Source organism: Scyliorhinus torazame, chromosome 12 (assembly GCF_047496885.1).
Source record: "Scyliorhinus torazame isolate Kashiwa2021f chromosome 12, sScyTor2.1, whole genome shotgun sequence".
In the NCBI taxonomy this organism is placed as follows: Eukaryota; Metazoa; Chordata; class Chondrichthyes; order Carcharhiniformes; family Scyliorhinidae; genus Scyliorhinus; species Scyliorhinus torazame.
Genome location: NC_092718.1, coordinates 211,576,750 through 211,596,031, shown reverse-complemented (window position 1 = coordinate 211,596,031; position 19,282 = coordinate 211,576,750). Strand labels below are relative to the sequence as shown.

At 46.2% G+C, this 19,282-nt stretch overlaps 1 protein-coding gene across 2 annotated transcripts in view; it reads right to left on the bottom strand.

Moving 5' to 3' along the window:
- rpa1 (replication protein A1) overlaps positions 1–19,282 on the bottom strand; it is a 93,838-nt gene that overhangs the window by 49,812 nt on the left and 24,744 nt on the right. For both annotated transcript variants that reach the window (XM_072469871.1, XM_072469872.1), the window contains exons 5-7: positions 14,033–14,121; positions 13,259–13,342; positions 12,278–12,410 (exon numbers count right to left, since the gene is read on the bottom strand). In XM_072469871.1, the coding sequence (XP_072325972.1) occupies positions 12,278–12,410; positions 13,259–13,342; positions 14,033–14,121 (306 nt within the window). The remainder of the gene's footprint in view (positions 1–12,277; positions 12,411–13,258; positions 13,343–14,032; positions 14,122–19,282) is intronic.

Here is a 19,282-nt window from a genome sequence, read left to right as displayed (position 1 = left end):
AGAGAGTTCCAGGATTGTGACCCAGCAACACTAAAGGAACGTCAATATATTTCAAAGACACTGCCATGTGAGTCAGTGGTGGGAGTGAATGTTTGTGGATGTGGTGCCAATCAAGTGGGCTGCTTTGTCCTGGATGGTGTCAAGCTTCTAGAGTGCTGTTGGAGCTGCACTCACCCAGGCAAGTGGAGAGTATTCCATCACTCCTGAAGTGTGCGTTGTGGATGATGGACAGGCTTTGGGTAGTCAGGAGGTGATTTACTCAGGATTCCCAGCCTCTGACCGGCTCTTGTAACCACAGTATTTATATGGCTAGTCCAGTTCAGTTTCTTGTCAATGGCAGGCAGCATGGTGACATAGTGGTTAGCACTGCTGCCTCATCGCAGCAGGGATCCGGGTTCAATTCTGACCTTGGGCAACTGTCTGTGTGGAGTTTGCACATTCTCCCCGTGTCTGTGTGGGTTTCCTCTGGGTGCTCTGGTTTCCTCCCATAGTCCAAAGATGTGTGGGTTAGGGGATTAGTTCTACTAAATTGTGCCTTAGTGTCCAAAAGAGTAGCCAAGGTTAGGGTGGGAAGTAAGGTGTTCTTTCAGAGGGTCAGTGCAGACTCAATGGGGTGCATGGCCTCCTTCTGCACTGTAGGGATTCTATGGTAACCCCAGGATGTCGATAGTGGGGGATTCAGCAATAATGCCATTGAATGTCAAGGAGTGACAGTTAGATTCTTTCCTATTGCAGATAGTCACTGCCTGACACTTGTGTGGCACAAATGTTACTCATCACTTGTCAGCCCAATCCTGGATATTGTCCAGGGCTGCATTTGGATATATACTGCTTCAGAATCTGAATCATCATGAATGGTGCTGAACATTGTGCAATCATCAGCAGACTTGTCCATTTTTGACCTTGGTGATGGAAGCAGTTGAAGATAGTTGGGCAAAGAACATTACTGCAAGAGTTCCTCAAGTAGGTGTTCTTGGATTTGAGATGAACAAGAGTTCAGCTCTTTTTGAATTAAGGTTGTAATGAGGTCAGGAGCTGGGTAGCCTTGGCGGAACCCAAACTGAGCATAAGTGAGCAGGTTATTGCTAAGCAAATGCTGCTAGACAGCACGGTTCCATTACCTTGCTGATGATTGAGAGCAGACTGATGGAATGCTAATTGGCCGGGTTGGATTTCTTTTGATTTTTATGCACAGATTTCCACATTGCCGGGTAGATATCAGTCTTGTAGCTGTACTGCAACAGCTTGGTTCGGACACGGCAAGTTCGGGAGCACAAGTTTTCTTTACTATTTCCGGAATATTGGTCAGGACCCAAAGCTTTTGCAGTATCCACTGCCTTCATCCATTTCTTGATATCACATGGGAGTGAAATGAATTACTGAAGACTGGCATGTAGTGCTGGACACCTCCAGAGAGACTGATGGATCAGCCACTTGGCACTTCTGGCTGAAAATTGTTGCAAATACTTCAGCATCATTTTTGTGCTGATGTGTTCGGCACCCCCATCATTGACGGTGATGGAGATATTTGTGGATCCTCCTCCTCCAATGAGTTGTTCACTATCATTCAGGATTGGACGTGGCAGGGCTGGGATCTGAAATGTTGGTTATGCGATCGCTCAGCTCCATGGCATACAAGTTGTAAGCTTCACCAGGTTGACACCTCATTTTTAGATATGCCTGGTTCTGCGCCTGGAATGCCCTCCTGCACTCTGCATTGAACCAGGGTTGGTCTCCTGGCTTGGTGGAAATGGTAGTCAGGTATTTATCAGGCCATGCAATTAGATATTATGGTTGAGTGTAATTCTGCTACTGACGGCTTAAAACACCTCATGGCTGCCGTCACAGAGTTGCTAGAACAGTTCAATCTTTGCACAAGCTGATGGAGGGTGTCCTCACTGTGTAGATGGGGTTCTGTCTCCATGAGGACTGTGCGATGATCACTCTTACCAATACTGTTCAAGATAGGTGCATCTGGGACATATAGATTGGTGAGGACAAGGTCAAATACATTTTTCCCTTTTGTTGGTTCCCTGGCACCTGCCACAGGCCCAGATTAGCAGCTATGTCCTTTAGGACTCGACCAGCTCAGTCTCTAGTCGTGCCACTGAGCCACTCTTGGTGAAGGACAATGAAGTCCCCCACCCAGAATGCATTCTGCACCCTTGCCATTCTCAGTGATTCATCTCAAAGTGGTGTTCAACATGGGAGTACTGATTCCACAGCTGAGGAGGTCAGTACATGGTAACCAGCAGTTTTCCTTGCCCACGTTTGACCTGATGCTGAGACTACATGGGATCGGTGGTTGATGTTGGAGACTCTCAGGGCAACTTCTTCCCAACTGTATGCCATTGCGCCATCCGCCTACTCTGCTTGGTCTGACCTGTTGGTAGGATGGCACATACCTGAGGATGATGAGGTGGCACCCGGGATAGTCTGGAAGGTATCATTCTGTGAGTATGACTATGTCAGGCTTGACTAGTCTGTGAGACACCTCTTCCAATTTTGCCACAAGCCCCCATTAAGGAGGACTTTGCAGGGCCAACACAATGGTGGAATTTGCCACTGTGGTTTCTGGTGCCAAACTTGTTGCAGAGTTGTCCATCTGGTTTCATTCCTTTTTATTGGCTTTCCAGCATTTCGATACAACAGAGTGGCTCGCTAGATGATTTCAGAGACCATTTAAGAGTGAACCACATAATAATCTTTATTGTCACAAGTAGGCTTACATTAAAACTGCAGTGAGGTTACTGTGAAAAGCCCCTATTCGCCACATTCTGGCGCCTGTTCGGGTACACAGAGGGAGAATTCAGAATTTCCAAATTACCTAACAACACGTCTTTCGGGACTTGTGGGAGGAAACTGGAGCACCCGAAGGAAACCCACGCAGACACAGGGAGAACATGCAGACTCCACACAGACAGTGACCCAGCTGGGAATCGAACCTGGGACCCTGGCGCTGTGAAGCAACAGTGCTAATCACTGTGCTACCGTGCCGCCCATCACTGAGATTCCAGAGTCACATGACATCCAGGCCAGGTAAGAATAGCAGATTTCCCTCCATAAAAGGACATTAGTGAACCAGATGAAATTTTATAACAATCAACAATGGTATCATCTTTAGACTTTTATTTTCAAATTTTAATTTAATTCAAATTCCACCACCTGCCATGGTGGGATTCAAACCCAGGTCCCCAAAGGATTACCCTGCATCTCAGAATTGTTAGTCCAGTGACAATACCACTATGCCACCGCCTCCCCTGTAAAGCATTCCAAGACATCCCGAGTTGTGAAAGAGATTATCTAAATGCAAGTTCCTTCTGTAACAATCGCCTATTGCCATCCACATTGCAGCAGTAATACGTCAAAGTTTTTAAAAAGTAATACAAATGTAAATTATTTCTAATAGAGATAGCAAGGTAGGGAAGAGCAAGAATCAATATTAGGAAAATATTATCAAGTAAGGTTCATACAACTGGCAGAGATATTAATGGGATCACAACATGACTATGAAGGAGAACAATATAAAAAAAGAAACATGACACACAGCATGCAAATAGAGACCCATTACCAACAGAGAAATGACATTATTACAAGTAATGGTGCATCTTTCAAAAGGACAGACACCAAGAAGTAGAATGGATAGATTAAACAATTAAGACAAAAAAGTAATAATTTCTCAAAAGCATTTTGGTGAGGTGCTACTGATGTATATCCACTTTGGGAGTAATAAGTTTGTCTCTAAATGTAATAAATCACATGACTCAAGCTCTCTGTATGTGGCAACTAAATTAGCAGATGACTATCCAGACATGGAGTTTCAAAAGGCATTTGTTAAAGATCCGCACGCAAGGCTGAAACTAAAAGAATTAACATCAGTTCAACTGGCTTAATAATGGAATTCAGAAGGAGACTGAAGCAGAAGTCTTCATCTCCATAGCTCATTCATTTTTTTAAAATAAAGAACACAAAAGTGACAAAGTCGTCCTTCAGCTGTGCATAGCCTTTATTAAACTGCACCTCGTGCACGTCCTTCAGTTTTTTTTAAATAAATATTTTATTGAAAATTTTTGGTCAACCAACACAGTACATTGTGCATCCTTTACACAACATTATAACAGCACAAATAACAATGACCTATTTTATATAAGCAAAAAACAAAAAATGAATAAATATTAAATAACAAAAATGAAAACTAGCCCTAATTGGCAACTGCCTTGTCACAAGTTACACCCCCCCCGCCCCTCCCCCCCCCCAAATCCTGGGCTGCTGCTGCTGCCTTCTTTTTCCCCTTCCATCTATCTATCCGCAAGGTATTCGACGAACGGTTGCCACCGCCTGGTGAACCCTTGAGCCGACCCCCTTAGGACGAACTTAATCCGCTCTAGCTTTATAAACCCCGCCATGTCATTTATCCAGGTCTCCACCCCCGGGGGCTTGGCGGCCTTCCACATTAGCAATATCCTGCGCCGGGCTACTAGGGACGCAAAGGCCAAAACATCGGCCTCTCTCGCCTCCTGCACTCCCGGCTCTTGTGCAACCCCAAATATAGCCAACCCCCAGCTTGGTTCGACCCGGACCCCCACTACTTTTGAAAGCACCTTTGTCACCCCCATCCAAAACCCCCGTAGTGCCGGGCATGACCAAAACATATGGGTATGATTCGCTGGGCTTCTCGAGCACCTCGCACACCTATCCTCCACCCCAAAAAATTTACTGAGCCGCGCTCCAGTCATATGCGCCCTGTGTAATACCTTAAACTGAATCAGGCTTAGCCTGGCACACGAGGACGACGAGTTTACCCTACTTAGGGCATCCGCCCACAGCCCCTCCTCGATCTCCTCCCCCAGCTCTTCTTCCCATTTCCCTTTTAGTTCATCTACCATAGTCTCCCCTTCGTCCCTCATTTCTCTATATATATCTGACACCTTACCATCCCCCACCCATGTCTTTGAGATCACTCTGTCCTGCACCTCTTGTGTCGGGAGCTGCGGAAAATCCCTCACCTGTTGCCTCGCAAAAGCCCTCAGTTGCATATACCTGAATGCATTCCCTTGGGGCAACCCATATTTCTCGGTCAGCGCTCCCAGACTCGCGAACTTCCCATCCACAAATAGATCTTTCAGTTGCGTTATTCCTGCTCTTTGCCATATTCCATATCCCCCATCCATTCCCCCCGGGGCAAACCTATGGTTGTTTCTTATCGGGGACCCCCCCAAAGCTCCAGTCTTTCCCCTATGCCGTCTCCACTGTCCCCAAATCTTCAGTGTAGCTACCACCACCGGGCTTGTGGTGTAGTTCCTCGGTGAGAACGGCAATGGGGCTGTCACCATAGCCTGCAGGCTAGTCCCCCTACAGGACGCCCTCTCTAATCTCTTCCACGCCGCTCCCTCCTCCTCTCCCATCCACTTACTCACCATTGAAATATTAGCGGCCCAATAGTACTCACTTAGGCTCGGTAGTGCCAGCCCCACCCTATCCCTGCTACGCTGTAAGAATCCCTTCCTCACTCTCGGGGTCTTCCCGGCCCAAACAAAACCCATGATGCTCTTTTCAATCCTTTTAAGAAAAGCCTTCGTGATCACCACCGGGAGGCACTGAAACACAAAGAGGAATCTCGGGAGGACCACCATCTGAACCGCCTGCACCCTCCCTGCCATTGACAGGGCTACCATATCCCAACTCTTGAAATCTTCCTCCATCTGTTCCACCAACCGCGTTAAATTTAACCTGTGCAGTGTGCCCCAATTCTTAGCTATCTGGATCCCCAGGTAACGAAAGTCTCTTGTTACCTTCCTCAACGGTAGGTCCTCTATTTCTCTACTCTGCTCCCCAGGATGCACCACAAACAGCTCACTCTTCCCCATATTCAATTTATACCCTGAAAAATCCCCAAACTCCCCAAGTATCCGCATTATTTCTGGCATCCCCTCCGCCGGATCCGCCACATATAGTAGCAAATCGTCCGCATACAAAGATACCCGGTGTTCTTCTCCTCCCCTAAGTACTCCCCTCCACTTCTTGGAACCCCTCAGCGCTATCGCCAGGGGCTCAATCGCCAGTGCAAATAGTAATGGGGACAGAGGGCATCCCTGCCTTGTCCCTCTATGGAGCTGAAAATATGCCGATCCCCGTCCATTCGTGACCACACTCGCCACTGGGGCCCTATACAATAGCTGCACCCATCTAACATACCCCTCTCCAAAACCAAATCTCCTCAACACCTCCCACAAATAATCCCATTCCACTCTATCAAATGCTTTCTCGGCATCCATCGCCACTACTATCTCTGTTTCACCCTCTGGTGGGGCCATCATCATTACCCCTAACAGCCTCCGTATATTCGTGTTCAGCTGTCTCCCCTTCACAAACCCAGTTTGGTCCTCGTGAACCACCCCCGGGACACATTCCTCTATTCTCATTGCCATTACCTTGGCCAGGACCTTGGCATCCACATTTAGGAGGGAAATTGGTCTGTAGGACCCGCATTGTAGCGGGTCCTTTTCCTTCTTTAAGAGAAGCGATATCGTTGCTTCAGACATAGTCGGGGGCAGTTGTCCCCTTTCCTTTGCCTCATTAAAGGTCCTCGTCAGTACCGGGGCGAGCAAGTCCAAATATTTTCTATAAAATTCGACTGGGAATCCGTCCGGTCCCGGGGCCTTTCCCGTCTGCATGCTCCTAATTCCTTTCACCACTTCTTCTACCTCGATCTGTGCTCCCAGTCCCACCCTTTCCTGCTCTTTCACCTTGGGAATTTCCAGCCGATCCAAAAAGTCCATCATTCTCTCCCTCCCATCCGGGGGTTGAGCTTCATATAATTTTTTATAAAATGTCTTGAACACTTCATTCACTCTCTCCGCTCCCCGCTCCATCTCTCCTTCCTCGTCCCTCACTCCCCCTATTTCCCTCGCTGCTCCCCTTTTCCTCAATTGGTGTGCCAGCAACCTGCTCGCCTTCTCCCCATATTCATACTGTACACCCTGTGCCTTCCTCCATTGTGCCTCTGCAGTGCCTGTAGTCAGCAAGTCAAATTCCACATGCAGCCTTTGCCTTTCCCTGTACAATCCCTCCTCCGGTGCTTCCGCATATTGTCTGTCCACCCTCAAAAGTTCTTGCAGCAACCGCTCCCGTTCCTTACTCTCCTGCTTCCCTTTATGTGCCCTTATTGATATCAGCTCCCCCCTAACCACCGCCTTCAGCGCCTCCCAGACCACTCCCACCTGGACCTCCCCATTGTCATTGAGTTCCAAGTACTTTTCAATACATCCCCTCACCCTTAGACACACCCCCTCATCCGCCATTAGTCCCATGTCCATTCTCCAGGGTGGGCGCCCTCCTGTTTCCTCCCCTATCTCCAAGTCCACCCAGTGTGGGGCGTGATCCGAAATGGCTATAGCCGTATACTCCGTTCCCCTCACCTTCGGGATCAATGCCCTACCCAGCACAAAAAAGTCTATGCGCGAATAGACTTTATGGACATAGGAGAAAAACGAGAACTCCTTACTCCTAGGTCTACTGAATCTCCACGGGTCCACATCTCCCATCTGCTCCATAAAATCTTTAAGCACCTTGGCTGCTGCCGGCCTCCTTCCAGTCCTGGACTTCGACCTATCCAGCGCTGGTTCCAACACCGTGTTAAAGTCTCCCCCCATTATCAGCTTTCCCGTCTCCAGGTCCGGAATGCGTCCTAGCATCCGCCTCATAAAATTGGCATCATCCCAGTTCGGGGCATACACGTTTACCAAAACCACCGTCTCTCCCTGTAGTTTGCCACTCACCATCACGTATCTGCCCCCGTTATCCGCCACTATAGTCTTTGCCTCGAACATAACCCGCTTCCCCACTAATATAGCCACCCCCCTGTTTTTCGCATCTAGCCCCGAATGGAACACCTGCCCCACCCATCCTTTGCGCAGCCTAACCTGGTCTATCAGTTTCAGGTGCGTTTCCTGTAACATAACCACATCTGCTTTAAGTTTCTTAAGGTGTGCGAGTACCCGTGCCCTCTTTATCGGCCCGTTGAGCCCTCTCACGTTCCACGTGATCAGCCGAGTTGGGGGGCTTCCCACCCCCCCCCTTGCCGATTAGCCATCATCTTTTTCCAGCTTCTCACCCAGTTCCCACGCAGCTGTATCTCCCCCAGGCGGTGCCCCCCCGCCCATCCTCTCCCGTACCCGCTCCCCCCTTTCCCCAGCAGCAACAACCCAGTAATTCCCCCCTCCCACCCCCCCCCCCGCTAGACCCCCCGCTAGCGTAATTACTCCCCCCATGTTGCTCCCAGAAGTCAGCAAACTCTGGCTGACCTCGGCTTCCCCCCGTGACCACGGCTCGCACCGTGCGACGCCCCCTCCTTCCTGCTTCTCTATTCCCGCCATAATTATCATAGCGCGGGAGCCAAGCCCGCGCTTCTCCCTTGGCCCCGCCCCCCATGGCCAACGCCCCATCTCCTCTCCCTCCCCACCTCCCCCCATCACCCCCTGTGGGAGAGAGAAAAGTTACCACACCGCAGGATTAGAACATAAAACCCCTCTTCGCCCCCCCCATTCGCCCCACCACTTTGTCCAAACGTTCTTTTTAATAATCCACTCATTCCAGTTTTTCTTCTACAATAAAAGTCCACGCTTCATCTGCCGTCTCAAAGTAGTGGTGCCTCCCTTGATATGTGACCCACAGTCTTGCCGGTTGCAGCATTCCAAATTTTATCTTCCTTTTATGAAGCACCGCCTTGGCCCGATTAAAGCTCGCCCTCCTTCTCGCCATCTCCGCACTCCAGTCTTGATAAACGCGGATCACCGCGTTCTCCCATTTACTACTCCGAGTTTTCTTCGCCCATCTAAGGACCATTTCTCTATCCTTAAAACGGAGGAATCTCACCACTATGGCTCTGGGAGTTTCTCCTGCTCTCGGTCCTCGCGCCATAACTCGGTATGCTCCCTCCACTTCCAACGGACCCGCCGGGGCCTCCGCTCCCATTAACGAGTGCAGCATCGTGCTCACATATGCCCCGACGTCCGCACCCTCCACACCTTCAGGAAGACCAAGAATCCTCAGGTTGTTCCTCCTTGCGTTGTTTTCCAGTGCCTCCAACCTCTCCACACATCGTTTCTGATGTGCCTCCCGTATCTCCGTCTTCACCACCAGGCCCTGTATATCGTCCTCATTCTCGGCTGCCTTCGCCTTCACGACCCGAAGCTCCCGCTCCTGGGTCTTTTGTTCCTCCTTTAGCCCTTCAATCGCCTGTAGTATCGGGGCCAACAGCTCTTTCTTCATTTCCTTTTTTATCTCTTCCACGCAGCATTTCAAGAACTCTTGTTGTTCAGGGCCCCATGTGAAACTGCCACCTTCCGACGCCATCTTGGTTTTTGCTTGCCTTCCTTGCTGCTGTTCCAAAGGATCCGCTGCAATCCGGCCACTTTCCTCTCCTTTTTCCATCCGTGTCCAGGGGGAATTCCCTTCTGGTTTACCGCACGGTGTTTTTAGCCGTTAAAATTGCCGTTGGGGCTCCTATCAAGAGCCCAAAAGTCCGTTTCACCGGGAGCTGCCGAAACGTGCGACTCAGCTGGTCATCGCCGCACCCGGAAGTCCACGTCCTTCAGTTTAAGCACAAAACTTCTCGAATAATGTATCGGCCTTGGCGGGGGTCATAACCCACATTCACCAGATCGATCCTGGGCTCAACAGACTAATTATGAGAACCGGTGCAGAAACTAGTTTGTATTGCTTTCCGTATGAGGAAACAAATTAATCAAGGTCTGAAAAGGATAGAAGGATTCAACAGTTTTGCTGCATCAACCCGGTTTCCTGTGTCGGGAAATCCGGAGCAAGGGGGTGAATCTAAAAATTGGGAGATTTGCCACCGAGGAGTAAAATCGGGAATACTTTTCAAATATAAAACACAGTGGAATCTGGAGCTCACTCCTTCAGAAGGTTATGTACAGCAAGATTTGGAATGCAACAAGACTTTTAAGAGTTCAAAGCTAGGGCATCTTATCCTTAAAAATTACATCACTATAATAGAGGAGCTTCATAAAAGGATGACAATTTACAAATCGGGACAGTATGATAACAAATACATTTCATCAGTAAGGGAAATATTGAGTACTGTTGGTAGGGGGGCATTAATCAGACCTTCAAAATGACAGGTAAAGATGATGTAATTGTTATTATATTATCTGGTGATAAAGATGTTAATTTATTTAAATTACCAGAACTCCCATGGTGCTGCCTACACTATTTTACAAGTGACAGGAGCTGTGTGTCATGCTCCACACAATGCATTATATAACAAAGGATACATGTTTGGCTTGACAACCCTTTTCGACAGACACAAAGAGTGATTGCCTTGAGGATAACTGTCTGTTGCTAAGGTGTTTAAACTGGTTTCTTCCCTTATGGCTACGAAATGCCACTGGAACACAGCCGACCAGACAAATGATCTTTCAACCGGCCTGTCATCCCAAGATCAATGACAGAGTCCTTGAAGTTAAATAAAAGTTAGCTGCAGTTCCTGTTTTCTTCCCAAATCAGCACGAGGAATAGGTTTACTGGACCTCTGATGCTGAAATTCAGTGGCTGCTTGTACACACTTAGCGCCTCCTCCTGGGCAGAGACCAGCTTTTCCAGGTCAGTGGAAAATCAACAGCATATAATTGACTCTTTTACCATTTACAAATAAGTTTCAACTGTGACTTGTGGTTTGGCTGAAATTTAAAGCTCAATATTTTCACTGGTGTCGGCGTGCAGACAAGAGCTCAATTTTGGATGCATTGCTGCTCAGAGGAACTCCTGCTGGCCCGCGGATGCAACTGCAGAAACATCAAAGCTGCGATGAGGCTGATATTAGACACAAGATAAAAGATGGCAGGGCAGCACAGTGGTTAGCACTGCTGCCTCACGTCGCCGAGGACCCGGGTTCGATCCCGGCCCCACGTCTCTGTCCATGTGGAGTTTGCACATTCTCCTCGTGACTGAATGCACCTCACCCCCACAACCCAAAAAGATGTGCAGGGTAGGTGAATTGGTCACCCTAAATTGCCCCTTAATTGGAAACAAAAAGGAATTGGGTACTCTAAATTTATTTTTAAAACTTGCACTGGTGTCAACTGTCTCCATTGAGTCATTACAACACAGAAGGACTACCGTTTTATTCTCTGGAGTGCAATCCAGTCAGTTCCATTCATTCGCACTATCCCTCTCATCCTACAAGTTTATTTCTCTCAAGCGCCCATCCAATTTCCTTTCAAAATCATCATCTGCCTCTGCTTCAAGCAGAGTTCCAGGCCATTACAACTTACTGCGTGAAAAGTCCTTCCTCGAAACCTCCCTATTTCCTGTCAAAAGTTTAAATCTGTGCCCCCAGGTCTTTGTACCATCAGCTAATGCAGAAATATTTTCTTTGATGCACATGGTAAGACAGACTAAGGACATGGTAAGAAAGACCAAAGGACACAAGACTAAAAAAAATTGTATGAAAGTTCTCTCTTCTCCGGTAAATATATAAAGGACAAACAGCAAAAAATCAGCTATTGCTCATTTGATTTTTAAGTGGATAAATATTTGCGGAAGATAGCCTGAAGGTTATAGGCCCAAAAAAGACAACGGTGATCAAATACTTCATGTATTTTGTACGGTTGGGACCATGAAAATGTCATGTGAAATGCAACTTGTCAATTAGAATAATGTAATGCTGTATTGATATCCTATAATTCTGCATGATTACCCTTGGGAATTAGGGATTAGCCACAGATATCGATCTCTCAAATTCTTTACCCGTTATTCGCGTCCTTCAGGAGATGAAATGAGCATACAATCCATGAAAGAGCAAATTATATCTGGTCTATTGAAAGATTGGATTTGACAGTACAAATAGTCTCCTTCTGTGTCCTATGCTTTTATTTATGGAGATGCAATTTTCACAAAATATGCACGGCATTTTATCATGTACAACCTGAACATCAATTGTTAATTAAAACCTTAGATGTTCCAAAGCGGAAAGATGTGTGGAGAATGACATCGAAGCAGGTTGCAATTCTAATGCAGAAAAGTACGATAGTGGAATTTAAACATCAATTACCTAACCTGGAGACCAAATTAATTGTGCAATTGCTATTAACAAGTTTGTGTTTTACAGAAGGCAGGATATTATCTAATTGCTGTAGAGAGAATTGCAGGGCCACCGTTAATGCCAGAAAAACAAAACCCTGACAGTGAAAGGCCGAGCCACTCAGTCATTACCATTCAATTGGCCGTACAACTATAACAGGTTGTGCTCACTTACTTGGACTGGTAGGGGTTAAGGCAGGCAATGGGTACCACTTTGGTCTGTGATCCTCCAGCACTGCTGGGTAGTCCTCTGATACCACCAAACTTATTTGATGACCTGCTCTCACTTTTTGCCGGAGTACTGTGGACTTTTAGAAAGATATTTTGCGCATTAATAGCATCCTTTTTTAATAAAAACAGTTGGTACTTTTATACTCTAGGCTATGTTCATGGCCGATTTTAGAAATTCACATTCAACAAAATTAAGTTTACTAAATATCATTAAGACTCAGAGCAAATTAATTCTTCTCTTTTGAGATTCCCTCTTCATTATCATTTACTACTACTAATAATAATCTTTAATGTCACAAGTAGGCTTACATTAACACCGCAATGAAGATACTGTGAAAAGCCGCTAGTCGCCACATTCTGGCGCCTGCTCGGGTACACAGAGGGAGAATTCAGAATGTCCAATTCACCTAACAGCACGTCTTTCGGGACTTGTGGGAGGAAACCGGAGCACCCGGAGGAAACCCACGCAGACACGGGGAGAACGTGCAGACTCCGCACAGACAGTGACCCGAGCCGGGAATCGAACCCGGGTCCTTGGCGCTGTGAAGCAACAGTGCTAACCACTGTGCTACCGTGCTGCCTATATCTAATTAAAATCTTAGCACTTCACAGCATATGCGGCAGCCATTCAGCCCACCATGCTGACTCTCCATGAGCTACCCACATGCTCACATTCACTGCCCGTTCAATTTTATCTTTTTAAATTACTTTTAAAATACTTTTTAAGTGACGAGATTACATTCATTAGGGCCATTCTCCATTAGGTTCCCTGAAGTATTTGGAAAAGAGCATCAGCATTTGCATCTTTACAAAATGACAACCGTAAATCAGCATTAAAAAAGTATATAAATCTTGGGAAACCATTAGATGCAGTACAAGCCTTCCTCATTGTACATGCAAAGGCCTTGGCACCATAATTTCTTACCTGAAGCAGCATCAGATGCATAGCTATTTTGCATTGGTTTAACTGCTGGCTGGTTGGCAAGAGCAGCTGGCTGCTGTGTCTGACCTACATAACACCAAAATTAAAAAATGCTGGTGACTTGCGCCAATTTAAAATGAAAACATACCAGTCACACAGCCTTGCGGAGATCAACCAATTTGGATCCGGGACATTATTAATCACTATCTGTAGATCTACTTCAATTTAACTGGAAAATGTCAAACACAGACAATATACACAAATCTCACCATGACATCATTCAATAAAATACATTCCCTCAAATGCTGAGCTGGGATCAGTGCAAAGCTGAACCATACAGACATGGGAGATGTCAGGGTTGATCTCTGCTCTGCATGAAGTTAGGTCACTCCAGGCAAGCAGCTGCAGGCATACTACTATTGGTTTCTCTCAAGTCGGGAAGGGGAAAAGGGTTAAAGTTCCACTTCTGATCACAGCCCAGAAAATTCTGCATAAATTACACGGGTATGGACTTTGGGCAAAAAATGAATTGGTTTGACAATAACACCATAAATAGCATGTTGGCACTTTAATATCTGGGCTACCAATTGGGTAAAGTAGCAGAACGTATCCAGCTAGTTGCCAACACTTTCAGGAAAGTCAGGGAGGAACTATGTAAAAGGGAGAGAGAAAAAAACCTAGAAAAATGAAAACTCAAATTGATTTTATTTTGCATACATACTAATCTTTATCACACATTAAGCTAAGTGAAAACAAATCCTATTACATGACACTTGCCTTCGTTGATTGGCACCGGATTACCAATTTTCCCATTCACCTGGTCAGCTGTTTTGACAACTTTCAAGTCGACGATCACCACTGCGCGTCTAGAATGAGGGAGAAACAAATTGAACATATGACCACTTGCTTAACCTACTTATTTGCTAATCTTTTAATTCTATGAATATGCACACTCAAGTCACGTTTTACCACATCCCAGTAAGAAGTGAGCAGTCATTCGAATCTGCAGCAAAAGATTGAGATCCTTTGTTGAGCTGAAACCGCCACTAAATTAGAACTAGTTTACAGGATCATGAATTTTTAAAATGAAACTTGGCACTAAGACAGTAGATTTTTGCAGAAATACTAAGACAGCAAGCTAATGGAATAGATTTGAAGAATTGGAGAAAAGCAATTTAACCTCATGTTATCAGTAACGTTAAATTGCTATTTAAGGTGGTGGAGGGAGTGAATGTTTGCAGAAGGGGTGCTAATCAAGGTTTTTGTCCTGGATGGTATCGAGCTTCTTAAGTGTTGTTGGAACTGCACTCATCCAGGAAAGCAGGGAGTATTACATCACACCCCTGACTTGTGCCTTGTAGGTGATAGACAGACTTTGGGGCATCAGGAGGTGAGTTACTCACCAGTTTCCTGACCTTTGACCTGCTGTTGTAGCCACAATATTTATAAGACTAGTGGGCTGGTTTAGCACACTGGGCTAAATAGCTGGCTTTTAAAGCAGACCAAGGCAGGCCAGCAGCACGGTTCAATTCCCGTACCAGCCTCCCCAAACAGGTGCCGGAATGTGGCGACTAGGGGCTTTTCACAGTAACTTCATTGAAGCCTACTTGAGACAATAAGCGATTTTCATTTCATTTTTCATTTCAGTTCAGTTTCTGGTCAATGGTAACCCCGAAGATATGGATAGTGAGGGATTCAGTGATGGAAATGCCATTGAATGTCCTGGGCCGATGGTTTGATTCGATCCTATTGGAGATGGTCATTGCCTGGCATGGCTGTGGCGCAAATGTTACCTATCACTTGTCAGCCCAAGCCTGGATACTGTCCAGGTCTTACTGCATTTGCACATGGACTGCTTCAGTGCATGAGTTGTGAATGGTGCTGAACATTGTGCAATGATCAGTGAACATCCCCGCATTTGCCCTAATCTTGGAAGAAAGGTTATTGATGAAGCAGCTGAAGATGGTTGGGCCTAGGACATTACCCTGAGGAACTCCTGCAGTGATGCAATGATATCCTGGGACTGAGATGACTGACCTCCAACAACCAGAACCATCTTCTTTTGTGCTAGGTATGACTCCAACTATTGCAGAGTTTCCCACTGACTCCCATTGACTCCAGTTTTGCTAGGGCTCCTTGGTGCCATACTCGATCGAATTCTGCCTTGATGTCAAGGGCAGTCACTCTCACCTTACCTCTGGAGTTCAGCTCTTTTGTCCATGTTTGAACCAAGAGTATAATGAGGTCAGGGGCTGAGTGACCCTGGCGGAACCCAAACTGAGCGTCAGTGAGCAGAGTTATTGCCAAGTGCCGCTTGATATCACCGTTGATGACTCCTTCCATTCCTTTATTCATGATTGAGAGTAGACTGAAACAACGGTATTTGGTCAGGTTGGATTTGTCCCGCTTTTTGTGCACAGGACATACCTGGACAATTTTCACATTGCCGGGTAGATGACAGTGTTGTAGCTGTACAGGAATAACTTGCTACCGGCGCGGCAAGTTCTGGAGCACAAGTCTTCAGTACTATTGACGGAATATTGTCAGGGCCTAAAGCCTTTGCAGTGTCCAGTGCCATCCATTTCTTGATATCACATGGGGTGAATCGAATTGGCTGAAGACTGGCATCTGTGATGCTGGAAGCCTCTGGAGAAGACCGAGATAGATTATCCACTTGGCACTTTTGGCTGAAGATTATTGCAAATGTTTCAGCCTTGACATTTGCACAGGTGTGCTGGACTCCTCCATCATTGAGAATGGGGATATTTGTGGAGCCTCCTCCTCCAGTGAGTTGTCCACCACTATTCATGACTCGATGTGGCAGGACTACAAAGCTGCAAACTGATTGATCCATTGGTTATGGAATCACTTATTTCTGTCCATTGAATGCTTCTTATGAAAATGAAAAAAATGAAATGAAAATCGCTTATTGTCACAAGTAGGCTTCAAATGAACTTACTGTGATCAGCACGAGGTTACTTTGCCACATTCCAGCGCCTGTTCGGGGAGGCTGGTACGGGAATTGAACTGTGCTGCTGGCCTGCCTTGGTCTGCTTTAAAAGCCAGCGATTTAGCCCTGTGCTAAACCAGCCCCATATGCTGGTCTTATGCTGCTTGGCATGCAAGGAGGCCTGTGTTGTAACTTCACCAGGTTGACACCTCATTTTTCGGTATGCCTGGTGCTGCTCCTAGCATGCCCTCCTGCACTCTTAGTTTAACCAGGTGATCCTCAGACTTGGTGGTAATGGTGGAGTGGGAGATTTGCCAAGCTATGAGGTTACAGACTATGGAGGAATACAATTCTGCTGCTGATGGCCCACAGCGCCTCATGGATGCCCAATAAGAGTTACTAGATCCATTCTGAATCTAATCCATTTAGCTCAACACGATAGATGGTAGCCTCAATGTGAAGATGGGACTTAGTCTCGATAAGGACTGTGCAGTGGTCACTCCTACCGCTATGGTCATGGACAGAAGCAACTGCAGCAGGCACGTTGGTGAGGATGAGACCTAGCATGTTTTTCCTTTTTGTCGGTTCCCTCGCCACCTGTTGCAGACCCAGTTTTGCAGTCATGTCCTTTAGGACTCGGCCAGCTCATCAGTATTGGTGCTATTGAGCCACTTTTGGTGATCGACATTAAAGTCCCCTACCCAGAGTACATTCTGTGCCCGTGCCACCCTCAGTGCTTCCTCCATGGAGGATTCATCAGCTGAGGGTGGACAGTACGTGGTGATCAGCACGAGGTTACTTTGCCCATGTTTGAGATGCATCGGATTCTCCGCCAGGCTTGGCAGGGTAGATGCTGAGAGGTTGCTTCCCCTTGTGGGAGAGTCTAGGACCAGAGAGCATAATCTCAGAGCTATAAATGTCGTCTTTCAGGGGATAGTGAAGCTGTGGAATTCTTTACCGCACTGCTGTAGAGGCTGGAAGTTAAAATATATTCAAGACTGAATATACTTCAACTACAGGAAAGGATGTCCCGAAGTGTGGTACATTGGCGAGACCATGCAGACGCTGCGACAACGGATGAACGGACAGCGCGCGACAATCGCCAGGCAGGAATGTTCCCTTCCAGTCGGGGAACACTTCAGCAGTCAAGGGCAGTCAGCCTCCGATCTTCGGGTAAGCATTCTCCAAGGCAGCCTTCAGGAGGTGCGACAACGCAGAATCGCCGAGCAGAAACTTATAGCCAAGTTCCGCACACGAGTACAGCCTCAACCGGGACCTTGGATTCATGTCACATTACATTCATCCCCCACCATCTGGCATGCAAAATCCTACCAACTGTCCTGTCTTGAGACAATTCACACCTCTTTAACCTGGGATTACCCCTCTCTCTGGATCTGTAAAGACTTAATTACCTGCAAATGCTCACATTCAAAGTATCATCTTGCATCTTTGACTTTGTCTATATATATGTTTCCGGAACCTACCTCTTCATTCACCCGAGGAAGGAGCAGTGCTCCGAAAGCTAGTGATTTGAAACAAACCTGTTGGATTTTAACCCGGTGTTGTAAGACTTCTTACTGTGCTCACCCAGTCCAACGCCAGCATCTCCACATCATTCTTAAATAGTGCAAGAAGGCAGATAGGGCCACAGTATCACACCTCATTTAAAATATCTGACATGCAACACTCCTCCGTATTTGGTGTTGTCCAAACTCCAGAATGGGATGATTCCTGACACAGTTAGTGACCAATATCACTGATCTGAATCTGAGCATTTCGAATTGGAGCTGGAACATTCTATATTGCTCAGAATACAGATATTGTCAATGCTGAACAAATACAAATGTTTTCAGCACTGAAAAGACTCTTTAGTTTGGTTTTGACTATATTCATCCTTCTTACTGAGTGTAGTCCTGATTTTGGTTAGTTTTCCAACAGGGAATATTTCATCTCAGACCTGTACAGGGCCAATAAGTAGCATTTCTAGAACTGTGATCGTGTGTTGAGCTGAGTACCAGACTCTGTATGCATCATTCTGCAGTCTTTGATGCAACTGGTATAGAAGAGAACAAAATAGCTTGATAAATATAACCACTAATTCAGATTACATTTATGATCTTTGCTCTTTACTGCTGACCCATTTGTGACTCACTCGCCTCTGTTTCTAATCCCCCATTATTTTTAAAATATTATTTAAAAATCAAGGCCAGAATTTGTTCTCATCTAGTGGAACCATTTTTGGGATTTTACAATGCCCCATACATGTGCCTGTAAATATTCAATTAGAAGCATAGTACTATTAAGGGACCAGTTTCAGGGAGAACCCAAGAAATCATTAGGATATTGGTGGCATCTGACCTATGCAAGCAACTTCTGTGATGAAAGTAGGACAAACCTGGGCCAAAATTGAGTCTGCCCAACCAGTAAACAAAAGTAGCTTCACTTCAGTTCTGGTGAAGCGTCATATTGGGCTTGTAATGTTAACCCCATTTCTCCATCCACAGATGCTCACAGATCTGAATTTTTCCATTTATATTGTATAAAGGTAGCTTGCCGTGATATCTTTCTGGGGCATGCTAGGTTAAGGTGTGTGCGTGCGCGCGCGGTGCATGGCAGCTAAAAGAGAGAGAATAATACGATCTATATCACATGTTTCAAATTGAACTTGGGGCCAGCACAAACCTACTCAAATACAGTGTGTACTAGAGCTGGCTTTGCGCTTTCTAACTTCAACACTGTGTAGGAAACTAAATTGTGCACTGTCAAACCATCTTGGCACTTGGATTATAGGGCTTAATTGTGTTTCTGCATGATGGTGGTTCTTTCGGATCAGGCTCGATGGACCATGCGGTCAACTCTTGCTATTTCTTGTGTTCATTGCTAAGCTAACTTTCTCCAAGACTGGATATTATGTATTGAATGCAGAAAGGCAAGGTGTTTCAAGTTGCAAAGTTGAGCCAGAAATGCGACAGAATTGAATTTACTTTCTTTTCATTGTTGTAGCTGGGAGTTATGGAGGTAGGGAGTAGTGAAAGACAAATGAAGTGGGTAATCATAAATGGAAGAACATAGTCCAG